We start from the raw sequence: 13,930 nt of genomic DNA, 5'->3' as shown, positions 1-13,930 counted from the left end.
CTTAAGGTGGTGAGAGGAAAGCTGTGTACAGTAGCTCAGCTGGCGCTCAGGAGCTCAACTAGATCTCCATGCTCTGTGGAAGCCAGAAAGAAGACTGATGGCCAGTGCCTTCTGCAAAACACAGGTGAGGTGAAAGAGACACTCTGTTTAGGCAAACCCATGCTGTGGGTAAGAAAGTCCCTTCCCACGGTGCACTTCCTTTGCCTGGCATTGCAAACAGGCACCAGGGTGTCAGGGAATTGTGTGTGCCAAGTACGCAGGCAAACTGAGGGCAAAGGGTCAATTAAGGCAAAGAGTTAGGACTGGACAGGGGTCTATTCAGAAAATGTTTACTATGGAGTCAGTGTTTGAGCACTTACAGGTTAGGTGTGCAGAGAGAGAGAGACAGAGACTGAATCAGTACTAAGAAGAGTTTTCTTTCCAGCCCATCCCCTGGAATAGTGTCACGAGTTACAGTATCATGTTCATACCTTTTTCATCCTCCCTGGGGAAGGTGATTTAAACATTTATTGGCACATCCCCTGGGTGAAAGCCAAGAACTTTGGGTACAGAATTGGAAGCTATGTGTTCAGAGGGATGGACACTGCCGTGTGTGAGCAGGGAACCCGAGTCCCAAGTCCATCAAAGCCCTGCTGTTCCAAGCTGCACCTTTCCCACTTCAACTGCTTGAACACACCTGCGTGGTTCAACCGTACTGTCGGCAGTTATTTTAAAAATTGGAAATCCACAGTACTTTAGAAAGGGCTGTGCCCCTGAATGTTCTAAGTTTTCTACAACTGATCTTGATATTATTTCTCTGAGTTGTGCACGTGTCCCAAGTGTTCTGTGTTTTGTTTTGTTTTTCTTATCAAGGCTCAGAGGTGCTGCTGTGCAATGAGTAAGAATACAGCCTGTGGGGCAACTGGATCTGGTCCCCAAGCCAGTGGCTCACGCCGTGATCTTGGGCAAGCTGCCTGAGCACAGAGGTGATTTCCTCAACTGTAAAATGAGGTTGATAATAATGCTCAGCTCCTGGAGTGGCTGTGAGGGTTGCACTCGTGCACGTGAGGCATCTCACGGTGCATGACTTCAGATGAGAGGCAGGGAAGGCTGAACAGAATGGCTACACATCAGTGCTTCTCAACGTGGCCACACGTCGGAATCACCCGGGGAATTTAAAAAACACCCATGCGTGGAAAATACCCGTCCTCAGAGGTTCTGGTTTGATTGGTTGAGGCGCAGCCTGGGCATCAGAACGTTTTAAAGCTTCGGGTGATTCTAATGGGCACCCAAGATTGAGAGCTACTTTTCTAAATACTCGGGAAATGAGATATTCTCAGAGCTCCCATCCATGGCTGCACACTAGTCTTTCAGGGAAAGATTGCTCGGGGGTCTCAACCCTGAATGGGTTCCCTGTGTTTTTCTTATAAAACTCATGTTGAGTGTGGAGTCTGTGCAAGGCCCTTCCAGCCCACGCACTTGTCCGGGGTCCCCGGGGTTTGGAACCTGTTAAAAGTGAGGTTCCATGTAACGTGTGTGTGTTTCTCATTAAGTTCTACATTCAGAAATCGGCTTCAGAGACAAAGAAAAAGAAGGTGAACTTGTCTGAACAGAAGGAGTTTCTCTTCCTTCAAGCCATGCCAGCCTATAAGCCTTCATAAAGCAGGGAAGGCGGCTCCTTTCCCTGACAGACTCTGATAGACTCCGCATTTACCAGAGTGGCTTGTTAAGACAAAAGGGTGTGCACACCCCAGCCCAGCCGGGAGATCCGAGCAGTTAAACTATTTGCTGTCTACGTCAAAGCCCCAGGACATCCAGAAATTCCCTGCACGGCCCAGCCCACCATCATGAGGCTCTGCCCGAGGAGACCCAGTTGTCTGGGCCAAGCTGTCCAATGGCTCTTGCTTTTGGCCGTGCTGATCTTCTTCCTCTTCGCCCTGCCCTCCTTTATTAAGGAAACTAATACAACGCCTACCAGGTAAGATTCTGACCCTTTCCAAGTTCCCCGTGATTTATTAGAAGAAATTGAAAAATTACAGCCCAGGGAGGGCTGGGGAAATCTGAGACACCTCTGTGTTTACGGCGGTGTCAGGGATCAGGAAGGTTGGCAGGAACCACGGGCAAGGAAGCTCAAAGGGGAGACTTGGGGGACGTGGAGGTGGTGTAACAGGGAAACAGGGTGCCATGGGGCTTGTACATCGAGGAGGTAGAAGCAGAAGTTAGAGAACTATTGGCCTGGACTCCTGAAGGCATAAGTAGAAAATAAGACTATTTTCCCCTCTGGGACTGTAAGTAATAACCCCAGCTTTGGGGTTAATTTTGACATGCCATTCTCTGTGTCCTAAAGCAAAAGATTTATCCCGTGAATTCCATTAACTTCTAAATCATACAATCCCTGAGACGTTTGTCTGTAAAATGGGAGATCACTCACTTAGGACAGTGGCTGAACTTCTGGGTCCCAACCTAATTCTTCAAAAGGACCCTCTAGACCAGTTTTCTTATAAACACATCTCCAGCGGTGAGAGATCCCTTTCTTTCCAGATTCAATGTATTTTGAATGATTTTGTTTCACTATTCTTAGAATTTGAAAGTGAAACATGCTCTCATGAAGTTTTAAAAAACACAGAAAGGTGAAGCAAGAAATAAAGGTCTCTCCATTATACCCCCATCTCTATCCAGTCTTCACGGGTAACTAACCTTAATGCTTTGGTGTACAAATAATTACTATATTATTGTAGCTAACACTTCTTTAGCATTCACTATATGCCAGGCACTATGCTTATGAGTATATGAGTAAACTGAGACTCAGAGAGCTTAAATGAATGACCCAAGTTCACTCAGCTGGTAGCTGACTCAAACCCAGGCATTTTGGTTCCATAATCTGTGCTCTTTACCTTATGTTAGACAAGCCGTTACAACAGATGGGGAAATAGATAGGTAGATAGGTAGATGATAGGTAGGTAGGTAGGTAGATAGATAGATAGATAGACAGACAGGTAGATTGTTGGATGGTTGGATGGACGGATGGATGATGGATGGATGGATGGACAGATAGGTACCACACTATACACATTGTTCCACAGGTTGACTTTTTAAATCAACACTATATCGTGGACCTCCTTCCATGTTGGCACCTATAGATCTACTCCCTTCCTTTTCATGGCTGCATAGCATTCTATAGAACGGATATAGTTTATTTAACCAGCCCCTATCGATGGGCACTTGGGTTTTTCCCATACCTTTGTGTGCTTATGTAAGTATTCCTGTAGGTAGATTTCTAGAAGTGGATTTGCCAAGATAATGGATTATGTTCACATTAAATGTCAGTGGATACCATCAAGTCATCCTCAGAAAAGGCTACACCGACAGGTGTGTGAGTTAACTCTCTCCAACCTCTGTAGCAACACTGGATCTTGTGAATGTTTTTAAAGTTTTATCATATGATAGGTAAAAGCGTGTTTCTCTTTTTAATTTGCATTTCTCAGGCCACTGGTGAATTTGAGGATCCTCTAAAGTTTATAAATCATTTCATTGTATGAATATACCACACGTTGTTTATCCATTCTGTTATTGATGGACATTTGGGTTGTTTCCAGTTTCTGGCTATTATGAATTATGAGTAAATCTGCTGTGGACATTGCTGTACAAATCTTTTTGTGCACATATTTTTTTTACTCCTGGGTCAATATCTACAGGTGGAATTGGTGTGTCATAAGGAAGGTGTATGTTTAGCTTTAGAAGAAAAGGCCTGACTTATTTCCAAAACAGGTTTGAATTTGTCTATTTCTCCCTTCAGTTTCGTCAGTTCTTGTTTCATGTAATTTGAAGCTCTGTTATCTTATGAACATGCATTTAGGATTGTCCTGACTTCAACAGTGACTGTAAAGTTACTGAATCTGCCCAAGATTTTAAAGGCTAGGAAAAGGGTCGCATATTGAGATTTCTCAATAAACTGTTTATATAACTTCATGAACGCCATAACAGTAGAGGTCCCTGGAGGAAAGGAGTTTTTGTGTGTTGAGAGGTTCAAAGAGAAGATGGAGTCTGGGACACAGGTAGGGCTTGGATGAGTGCTCAGGGCAAGGCACTCATGTGGTGAGAAAAGGACGAACAAGGAAGCCGGCCTAAATAAGTCCTAAATTGGTGTCCTCTTTGCTTAGCCGAGAGAGAATCCACCTCAGGGAAATGAAGGGCATTTAGGAAGGTGGGACCGAGTGTTGCTGCAGAAGGCTTTCAGGCAGGGAGGTGGCCTTGTGACAGTGGTATTTTAAGACTGATGAGTCTGCCAGAAGTGAACAGGATGGATCCGGAGGAGGAGGAGGGAGTTGCCACTTTGGCCTGACCAGCCGCGGTACCCAAGGGAGACGGACGACTCCACACAGATTATCCTGGTGTGAAGCGAGGGACCAGGGCCGACTTTAGCCATTAAAACGCAAGGTGAAGAGGATCTGGACTAAGACAGAGACAGTGGAACAGGAAGAAGTGGAAAATCAGAGATATTTTGAAGGAGAGGAGTGGGAGAGAGGGAGAGGCCAAAGCGATGGGCAGTTTTGCAATTTAGAGACTGGTAATGGCCCCCCTTTCCCACAGTGCTGCCTGGGCACAGGGTGAGAGTAAAATCAGAAAGGAAAGGGAGGTGTACAACGCAGACCGCACCTGTAGATCCCTGTGGTTTATGAAGGTCATTATCATGGTGGTGTTTACACTTCATGACGCGCCATGATAATTTGAGAGTTGGAGAAGATTTTCAAACCCTAACCTATGCTCCAGGGGCCATTCCATGTGTTATTTCTGATCTTCACAATTGCTGTCCAAGATTAGTATTTTTATTCTCTGACAAAAATGCAGACTACGACGCTCAAAAAGGTTAAGGGGAATTTTACCGAGCCAGGGAGTAGCAAAACGGATATTTGAATTTAGGGGATTTGAGTTCCAGATCCCATGCTTCTCCACTACCTCCTATGTGTTGACTCTCAAGAGGTTTAGAGTCTAAGGGATGAGAGAGACATACACAAAGTAAGAGAATGCAGGTCATATTATCAGTAGTGATAAATGACCTCAATAAAGTCACCTGTGACAGGTGCTACGGGAGCACATGAGTAATCCAAGCAGGGGGATGGGGTGGGGGGTAAGGAGAGCATTTGCACGGTGACTGATGGCTGTGTGACATTTCAGCAAGCAGGAACACTGCAAAGTGAGGAAAAAGCATCAGCAATGGTGCAGAAACGGGAAAAGGCAGGATGCGTTCAGGAATGGGAGACTGATGGATGAGTAAGGCAACAAACACTGATAAGGCGCTCACCACGTGCCAGGCACTGGCCTTGGAGTTATGATTACGAATCACGTGTCAAGCCTGAGAGTAGATAATATTATCATCATCACCCCCTTTTACAGATAAGAGAAGTTAAGTAGTTTGTCCAAGGTCACCCTGGTCACTGATGTTCAAACCCAGGCAGGCTAGCTCCAGAGTCCCTGCTCCCAGCCAAGACACCAGGCTGGCATCGCACCACCGTCCATGCCCCTCTATCACATCCATCCTGACATGATGTCATAAACCCTAAATTCGTCTTTTTCTGCCAGACTATGAATTTCTTGTGGGTAGGAACTGTCTTATCTGTCTCCATTTCTCCAGTAATTTGAACAGGTCCTGGACACTGTGCTTGTGTAACACAGTGTAAATGCTTGTCGATGAAAGAATGAATGTGTGGCCTTAAATAACTTTATTCTATAGCTATGGAAAGTTTTACAGTAAGGGAGTAGCTTGATTAAATGAGTGCTTTATGCAGGTTATTCTGTCAGTAGATTATAGGCTAGGGTAGGTGGCTTGGCACAGTGGTTTTGGTTTTGGTTTTGGTTTTCTTGGCCGCGCCTCGAGGCTTGCGAGATCTTAGTTCCCCGACCAGGGATTGAACCCAGGACACGGCAGTGAAAGCGCTGAGTCCTAACCACTGGACCGCCAGGGAATTCCCCGGGCACAGGGGTTTTAAGGGGGACAGGTTAGAGGCCGATGCAGTGGTTTAGGATAGAGTCCTTGGGGCCCCGGGGCAAGGAGGTTATGGTGACAGCGGGACTGGGAATAAAGGACGGAGAATAAGTAAAATCGTTGTATTTGGCTTAGAAGAAGAATGGTGGGAACAGACAAAGGGACCCTGGGACAAGAGTGACCAAGACAAGTCAGGGAGGGCTAGGATGCCAGGTAAAGGACACCTGGAAAGCCATATAGTAATGGCTAAGTCACTAGACAGGAAAATTCTCTTTTCCAAAGCTCCCAGGGATTCCCCCCCAAAACGTGTGTAGCCCGGGGGCTCCCCCACGACGTCCAGTTAGAGAACCAAGCAGAGCTGAGGAGCCAGGCTTTTCTCAGCACAACACCCGATACCAACTTGCATAAATTAAATGATGCTTTTTGACAGCCTCACATCATAGTAGAAAATGAAAAGAAAATAAAGTGAATCCAATCCCTGGAGTCAGAAACCTTGATTGCCAGAAGACAGACAGGCCACCCTGCATCTGCCTTCTCCCACGGCTAGCATAAGCATTGCAGGATGAAAATCAGCTTATGTGCCCCACTCCTGCCTTCAGGAACCCCCACCCCATCTCCCGCTTGGAATTCTTCCACAGCTCCTCCTGGATGGAGAGACAAATGATAAAGTCTAAATTCCTCAGTCCAACATACACTGCAAGTAATGACCTGGCCCTGCCTGCCTGTTTGGAAGCATCTCCTGCCCCACAAGCCCCCAACCCATCCCCACTCTGTTTCATAATTACTTCCTGGCTCCAACACCACAAGTTCTCATGCCTCTGACACTGAAACTTCCTCCTCCCCACTCTTAATCCTCTTCGGAGGGGAACTCCTCCAGGAAGCCTTCCTTGCTTCCACGGTGCCCAGACAGAGCTCCTTCCTTCATGTTCCCACCATGCTCAAACGTTCCACAGCACAATACGTGTTTCATATTTTAATGACACGGCTGTCCATTCACTAGACTTCCTCTCTCCTGTGGCTGGGAAACACGCCTTTCATCCGTCATCTCCAGCATCTAACATGAGATGCGGCAAATATGGTGGTCTCTCGACAAATATTTGCCGAGTATGTATATTTTTCCAACAATCAACAGTTTGCTGGTTTTTTTTTTCCCCTTTGGCCACGCCGCACGGCTTGCGGGATCTTAGTTCCCCGACCAGGGACTGAACTCTGGCCGCAGCAGTGCAAGCGCCGAGTCCTAACCACTGGACCGCCAGGGAATTCCAACAGTTTGCTTTTAAGCAGGGATGGACTCATGATAGGATTCGAAGCACATCTTTAAGACAGATCTTGATGCCGAAAGCTCAGCTTCTCTGTACACCGGTGCCAAATCAAATCACGGAGATGGAGTTTTGGGTGAAGTAGAAAAGGATAGCTTTATTACTTTGCCAGGCAAAGGGGGAACACAGTAGACTAGCGCCTCAAGAACTGTGCCCCCCTCCCTGGGGAATAGGGAGAGGTCTTATAGTCAGGCCTGTGGTCAGGGGTATGCAATAAGGATCAAGGCAAGAGTTTCAAAAGGGTGGGGTTGCTCACAAGATTAGGGTGTGTGCAGGGTCTCAGGTGGTCCGTCTTTCTCCTAATCTTGATGAGCTTCTCTGGTCCCTTTAATCTTGCCTCAGGTGGTTTCCTGGCTGCTCCTCCCTTGATTAGCAACTGTTCGAATCTGCCCTTTCAGGGAAGGTCATGGAGGCTGGAGTCTTGCCTACAAGAAATGGGGGACAAAAAGGCCTCCATGCTCGGGAGCCCCACAGGGCCCTGGTAGGCATCAATCTTTCAGAAATCAAGGTTGGCAGCTATGGTCTTAACAGGAATGCATCTTTCCGTTTTCTCTGTGGACAAAGTTACCTTTATTACCTATGCTTTATTTTTTTTAAAAAAAAAGGTCCACTGGGGCTTCCCTGGTGGAGCAGTGGTTGAGAATCCACCCCCCAATGCAGGGGACACGGGTTCGAGCCCTGGTCCGGGAAGATCCCACATGCCACAGAGCAACTAAGCCCGTGCGCCACAATTACTGAGCCTGCGCTCTAGAGCCCGCGAGCCACAATTACTGAAGCCCAAGCGCCTAGAGCCCGGGCTCCACAACGAGAGAATCCACCGCAATGAGAAGCCCGCGCACCGCAACGACGAGTAGCCCCCATTTGCCGCAACTAGAGAAAGCCCGCGCGCAGCAACAAAGACCCAATGCAGCCAAAAATAATAAATAAATAATAAAATAAACAAATTTATTTTAAAAAAAAAAAGGTCCACTGAATCATACAGATATGAGATGACAGGACTAGGTTCACACAAACTCATTCTTAGACTCACAATCGGGAATGTAGCAGACGCTGGGAGCCACAGAGGTGCAAACATGGAGAGCTGGGGGCGCAGCACGGGTGGGGGGTGAGCAGTTCATTTCTGCCCTTGGCATCCAGTTCCAGCTCCCCAAACTCCGTGCCACCACTAAGGGTTCTTTATTGGTCAGAGTAAGTTTCCAGACCCATTGCCAACAAGTGCAGCTTAGTTTTGGGTAGTGGACGGTGATGCCCCTTCCCTCATCTCTCCTGGAGACTGGTTTGACGTCCACTTGAGACACAAAGATAGATACTAGTTATGCTTCTCAAGTCCCTACAGCCTTCAGCCTTCATCCAAAGTCATCTCTGTCTCTAGGAATCAGCATCGAGAGAACATTAAGGAAAGGTCTCCGGAGTTGCTGCAAAAGGCTACGTCCCAGGCACCCACTACCGGAAGCAGGACGACCGCCCACGTGGAGTCAGCACAGGGGACCAGCATGCAGGACACCCCCCCCGAGGCCACAGCCAACACAGCTGGAGAGGGCAGAGGAGCGGAGGCTGGCAAGGCCAGTGCCGAGGAGCCAGACAGAGCACCCAGCACAGCCAGGATGGCAGCACCGGAGGCGCAGGCGAGCAAGGACACCGCGGGGGACACGCTGCCCCCGAGAGCTCAAGTCGGGGGGGTGGCCTCTGGCTGGACGGAGGCGCCGCCGCTGAACAGTCAGGACCAGAGGACAACCAAAGGGTCAGGGGACCAGAGCGCGAGGCCGACGGCCCCAAGGATGGTGCCCACGAAGCTGCAGGGCAACGCAGCAGCTACAGCAAGGACGCCCCTTCCAGAAAATCAGGCTGGGGTGCAGACCCCTGCGGGAGCGGGGCCGACGGGAAGGGGAGTCCGAGGAGCCACCACAGAGGCCGTCCCACCCAAGGACAGAGCCCAGGCCACCCCATCCTCAGCCCCTCTCCAGAGCCCCACCACCCAGAGAGGCCAGAGATTGCGGGCCGCCAACTTCAAGTCTGAGCCGCAGTGGGATTTTGAGGAAGAATACAGCCTGGAGGTGAGAGGCCTCCAGACGGTGAGTTTTCCTGCACGCCCCCCCCCCCACCCCCGCCGACCCCGCCCTGAGGCCCCACCCTCTCCCTTCCCTCCCAGGCTCCGGGTCCTAAGCTCTGCCTCGGCCCACCCATGCTCTCCCCCCAGCACTGCTCTCATCCCATCCTTCCTTGTTATAATGGCCAGAAGCAGGGCAGGGAAGGCAGGTCCCAGGGTGTGAGCGAGAAGGCCCTGTCCTGGGCCCCTAGGAGCCCAGAGGGTCGTCAATCCCAGTGAGAGAGTGTGACCTGCACCGGAATCCCGTCCTGCGGCAGGGGAAGGGGCAGGAACCAGCAGGGACTAAGGGACCAGAACACCCAGGCCAGCCCTGTTCTCCCTGCATAGATAATTCTACGACCCTCCCTCTCTTCCCTCCCTAAGAAAAACAGCCTGGGCCCGCAGCAGCTGTGGGAAGGGAGCCTTCAGAACATGGGTGTTTACACACATCACTGCAACCACGCACAGCCCTGGGACCCATAGCATGTTCACAGGCTGGTCCGCTCCTCTCACACGTAGGAAGGTACATTTGCCTTGAGGGCTGAGAACCACTGGTTCCCTGGGAGCCCTCCTGACCACAGTAGGCTGGGATGATCGATGGCGGGGGTGGGGGTGGGGCCAGAAGGCCCTGGGAATAGGATGGAAGAGGTAGCAGAGACCGACGCTTTCCCAGCTTTGAGGCCTGCTTTCTGCCCCTGCCTCCCCACACCCCCACCCCTTGGCCATGGCCTTCCTGGGCCTCTCCCTGCCTGACCCGTTCTCCTGCATGTAGACCTGCCCTGACTCAGTGAAGATCAAAGCCTCCAAGTCACCCTGGCTCCAGAATCTCTTTCTACCCAACCTCACCCTCTTCCTGGACTCCAGACACTTCAACCAGAGCGAGTGGGGTCGCCTGGAGCACTTTGCTCCACCCTTCGGCTTCATGGAGCTCAACTTCTCCTGTGAGTCCTTGCCCCGGGGGCCAGGGTGTGCGCTAGGCCCCAGCAGAGGGCCATGCTTTTTGTGTCTGGTCCGCCTCTTCCCTGGCGGCCACCAGCCCTGGGAGAAATGCCACTGGATCCCTGGCCCTTCCAGGGCTCTGAATGGAGTCCCCTCATTGCAGTGGTGCAGAAGGTCGTGTCCTGCTTCCCCCCGGTGCCCAGGCAGCAGCTGCTCCTGGCCAGCCTCCCTGCTGGGAGCTCCCGGTGCATCAGCTGTGCCGTGGTGGGCAACGGGGGCATCCTGAACAACTCCCAAGTGGGCCCAGAGATAGACGGCCATGACTACGTGTTCCGGTGAGCTCCCCTCCCCGGCCCCCTCCCACCCCCTCTCCTGCAGAGCTGGGCTCTTCTGAGAGATCTGAGAGGGTGTTCCGTGCCTGTATCTGGAAGGCGGGGTTCCTGGGCTCTCCAGAGAGTTTCTGTACATCAGTGCTGTCTCCCCGTTTCTCCTTCCTTTCCACGCGTCCCCCTCCTGCACTCATGTGTTCTGTCTGATTTTGTCTTTCCGTCTAGACTGAGTGGAGCTGTCATTAAGGGCTACGAACAGGATGTGGGTACTCGGACGTCCTTCTATGGCTTTACTGCCTTCTCCCTGACCCAGTCACTCCTTATACTGGGCAATCGGGGTTTCCGGCATGTGCCTCTGGGAAAGGTGAGCAAAGAGGAATGGGCCTGGCCGCACACAGACTTTGGATAAGGGAGGATGCAGGTGAGACAGGGAGACGAGCATCCTGCGTCTGAAGCCTGTGGCCGGTACAGCCTCCGTCCATGCGAGGGGCAAGAGCAGGGAGGAGAGCCGGGCCAGGCCTGAGAAGAGCAGGCGGGAAGTCTGGAGTCAGAGCCAGGCCACCCCACTGAAGGCAGGACTCCTGGACCACACGCTGTCCTTGGTCCTCAGGATGTCCGCTACCTGCACTTCCTGGAAGGCACCCGGGACTATGAGTGGCTGGAGGCACTGCTTCTGAATCAGACCCTGGTGACGAAGAACCTCTTCTGGTTCAGGTACTCACCTCCCCTTACCCCTGGTCGAGCTGTGTAGTGAGCAGCTGTGAAGGGCTGGACAGGTGGGGACAGTCTTAGCTATCACCTAGAGATGGGGTACCAGTCATGCCCATGACCCTGACTTGGCCCACACCAGGAGAGGTAAGAGAACTGAGCCTGAAGGACCCGTTCCTGCCCACAGGCGCAGGCCCCAGGAAGCTTTCCGGGAAGGCTTGCAATTGGACAGATACCTGTTGCTGCACCCAGACTTGCTCCGATACATGAAGAACAGGTGAGAGCAGTAAGCCCGTGGAAGGGGCCAGGTCCCTCTCATCCTTGCAGCCTCCTGACAGCTGGGTGGCTGGGGTATTTCACAGATTCCTGAGGTCTAAGACTCTGAACACCGTCCACTGGAGAATATACCGGCCCACCACTGGGGCCCTCCTGCTGCTCACTGCCCTTCAGCTCTGTGACCAGGTGAGGCTCTGCTTCTGGAGCAGGCATACCTGGAGAAACAGCCCTGGGGTAGTCCTGGGCCTGCTCAGCATGGGATGATGGCTGGGCGGGCGGCACACCCCTCTGGGGTGGGGGGAGTGTCATGACTGTGGATACTTGCATGTGTGCAAATGTGCATCCAGGGGTCCTGCACCCAGACCCCTAGGGTTGGAACCAGGATAAAGGGCCCTCACCCCCAACACACACAGAGAAGAAGCCTGGGAGACACAATATAGGCCTTATTTCTCCTCCAACCTTCATGTAGGTGAGTGCCTATGGCTTCATCACCAAGGGCCACGAACAATTCTCTGACCACTACTATGATAAGTCATGGAAACGAACGATCTTTTACACCAACCATGACTTCAAGTTGGAGAGAACGCTCTGGAAGCGGCTCCATGATGAAGGTATTATCCGACTCTACCAACATCCTGTAACTGCCAAACCAACCATGTGACTGGAGCCTGGGCTACAGAAGTCTCTTCAGCTGTTCCAAGATGCAGGGCGCAGTGGGAGCCTGGAGACTCTTCAATCATCTTCCCAGCTCCTGGACCAGGCTCCGAGCCCCTCCAGACTTCCGAGGGAACACTGGTACATAGGAGAGGACACCCTCAAGATGGCAAATGACCGACTGACGTTTTGGAGACCTTGGAAATTTGCTGCAGGGTCTGTTCCATGGAGGTGGGGACTCCATTCTTGAGACCAAGGAATTTTAACTGAACCTTCACTGTTCAAAAGCTACTTGACACAGAAGAAAGAGCCTGAACTTACAGAGACATGTAGATTTGGGGTTGAATTCCAGATCTTCTACTTAGCAGCTGTGAAATCTTGAAGGCATTCCTGCATTTCACTCTAGATTGTCTAGAAGACCCTTCCAGGGGTTATCTGATTCTAGAAGGGTCTGCAACTTTCCTTGTCTTTGAGCTACCTGACAACTCTCTGGGTTGTAGAAAACTGAGTAATAAAAATGATTTTTGTCCATGGAGATGCAAATAAGTTTTGCAAATGAAATGAAATGAAAAATGATTCCCCTGTGTATAGTGACCAGTTTTGTTCCTATTATCGAATTAATTTTAGCATTCCTGACTGCCTATATGTGTGTCGGGACTTTGGGTTCTCCTCTGAACCAGTTTTTACTAGTTCCTTCACTAATTAACGAGTTAAATAAAACCTCTGATATGTGTGATTTTTAAAAAAAATTTTTAATTTATTTATTTTTTTATAAAGCAGGTTCTTATTAGTTACCTATTTTACACATATTAGTGTATATATGTCAATCCCAATCTCCCAATTCATCCCACCACCACCACCGCCCTGTCACTTTCCCCCCTTGGTGTCCATATGTTTGTTCTCTACACCTGTGTCTCCATTTCTGCCCTGCAAACTGGTTTATCTGTACCATTTTTCTAGGTTCCACATATATGCGTTAATATACAATATTTGTTTTTCTCTTTCTGACTTACTTCACTCTGTATGACAGTCTCTAGATCCGTCCACATCTCTACAAATGACCCAATTTCGTTCCTTTTTATGGCTGATTAATATTCCATTGTATATATGTACCACATCTTCTTTATCCATTAGTCTGTCGATGGGCATTTAGGTTGCTTCCATGACCTGGTTATTGTAAATAGTGCTGCAATGAACATTGGGGTGCATGTGTCTTTTTGAATTACGGTTTTCTCTGGGTATATGCCCAGTAGTGGGGTTGATGGGTCATATGGTAATTCTATTTTTAGTTTTTTAAGGAACCTCCATACTGTTCTCCATAGTGGCTGTATCAATTTACATTCCCACCAACAGTGCAAGAGGGTTTCCTTTTCTCCACACCCTCTCCAGCATTTGTTGTTTGTAGATTTTCTGATGATGTCCATTCTAACTGGTGTGAGGTGATACCTCATTGTAGTTTTGATTTGCCTTTCTCTAATAATTAGTGATGTTGAGCAGCTTTTCATGTGCTTCTTGGCCATCTGTATGTCTTCTTTGGAGAAATGTCTATTTAGGTCTTCTGCCGTTTTTTATTGGGTTGTTTTTTTTTTTAATATTGAGCTGCATGAGCTGTTTATATATTTTGGAGATTAATCCTTTGTCTGTTGATTCGTTTGCA

At 49.7% G+C, this 13,930-nt stretch overlaps 1 protein-coding gene across 1 annotated transcript; it reads left to right on the top strand.

The window, feature by feature from the left end:
• Positions 1 to 1,826: 1,826 nt before the first annotated feature.
• Positions 1,827 to 12,483, top strand: ST6GALNAC1 (ST6 N-acetylgalactosaminide alpha-2,6-sialyltransferase 1). The gene is made up of 9 exons (XM_059908420.1): positions 1,827 to 1,957; positions 8,654 to 9,353; positions 10,140 to 10,308; positions 10,470 to 10,641; positions 10,861 to 10,999; positions 11,246 to 11,349; positions 11,531 to 11,620; positions 11,706 to 11,805; positions 12,089 to 12,483. The coding sequence occupies exons 1-9, from the start codon at positions 1,827 to 1,829 to the stop codon at positions 12,278 to 12,280; spliced, it is 1,797 nt and encodes a 598-aa protein (XP_059764403.1). The 3' UTR covers positions 12,281 to 12,483.
• The last annotated feature ends 1,447 nt before the right edge of the window (positions 12,484 to 13,930 follow it).

The sequence above is a fragment of the Balaenoptera ricei genome, chromosome 20, assembly GCF_028023285.1.
Source record: "Balaenoptera ricei isolate mBalRic1 chromosome 20, mBalRic1.hap2, whole genome shotgun sequence".
NCBI lineage: Eukaryota > Metazoa > Chordata > Mammalia > Artiodactyla > Balaenopteridae > Balaenoptera > Balaenoptera ricei.
Note: the sequence above shows the minus strand (reverse complement) of the source record. Positions and strands in the feature narration are given on the sequence as shown.

Bases quoted from the DNA above. Each gene is read 5' to 3' on its own strand.
- ST6GALNAC1 (XM_059908420.1), top strand. From the start codon at position 1,827: ATGAGGCTCTGCCCGAGGAGACCCAGTTGTCTGGGCCAAGCTGTCCAA. The intron at 11,621-11,705 runs GTGAGAGCAGTA...GGTATTTCACAG, and splicing joins CTCCGATACATGAAGAACAG to ATTCCTGAGGTCTAAGACTC. The intron at 11,806-12,088 runs GTGAGGCTCTGC...ACCTTCATGTAG, and splicing joins CCCTTCAGCTCTGTGACCAG to GTGAGTGCCTATGGCTTCAT.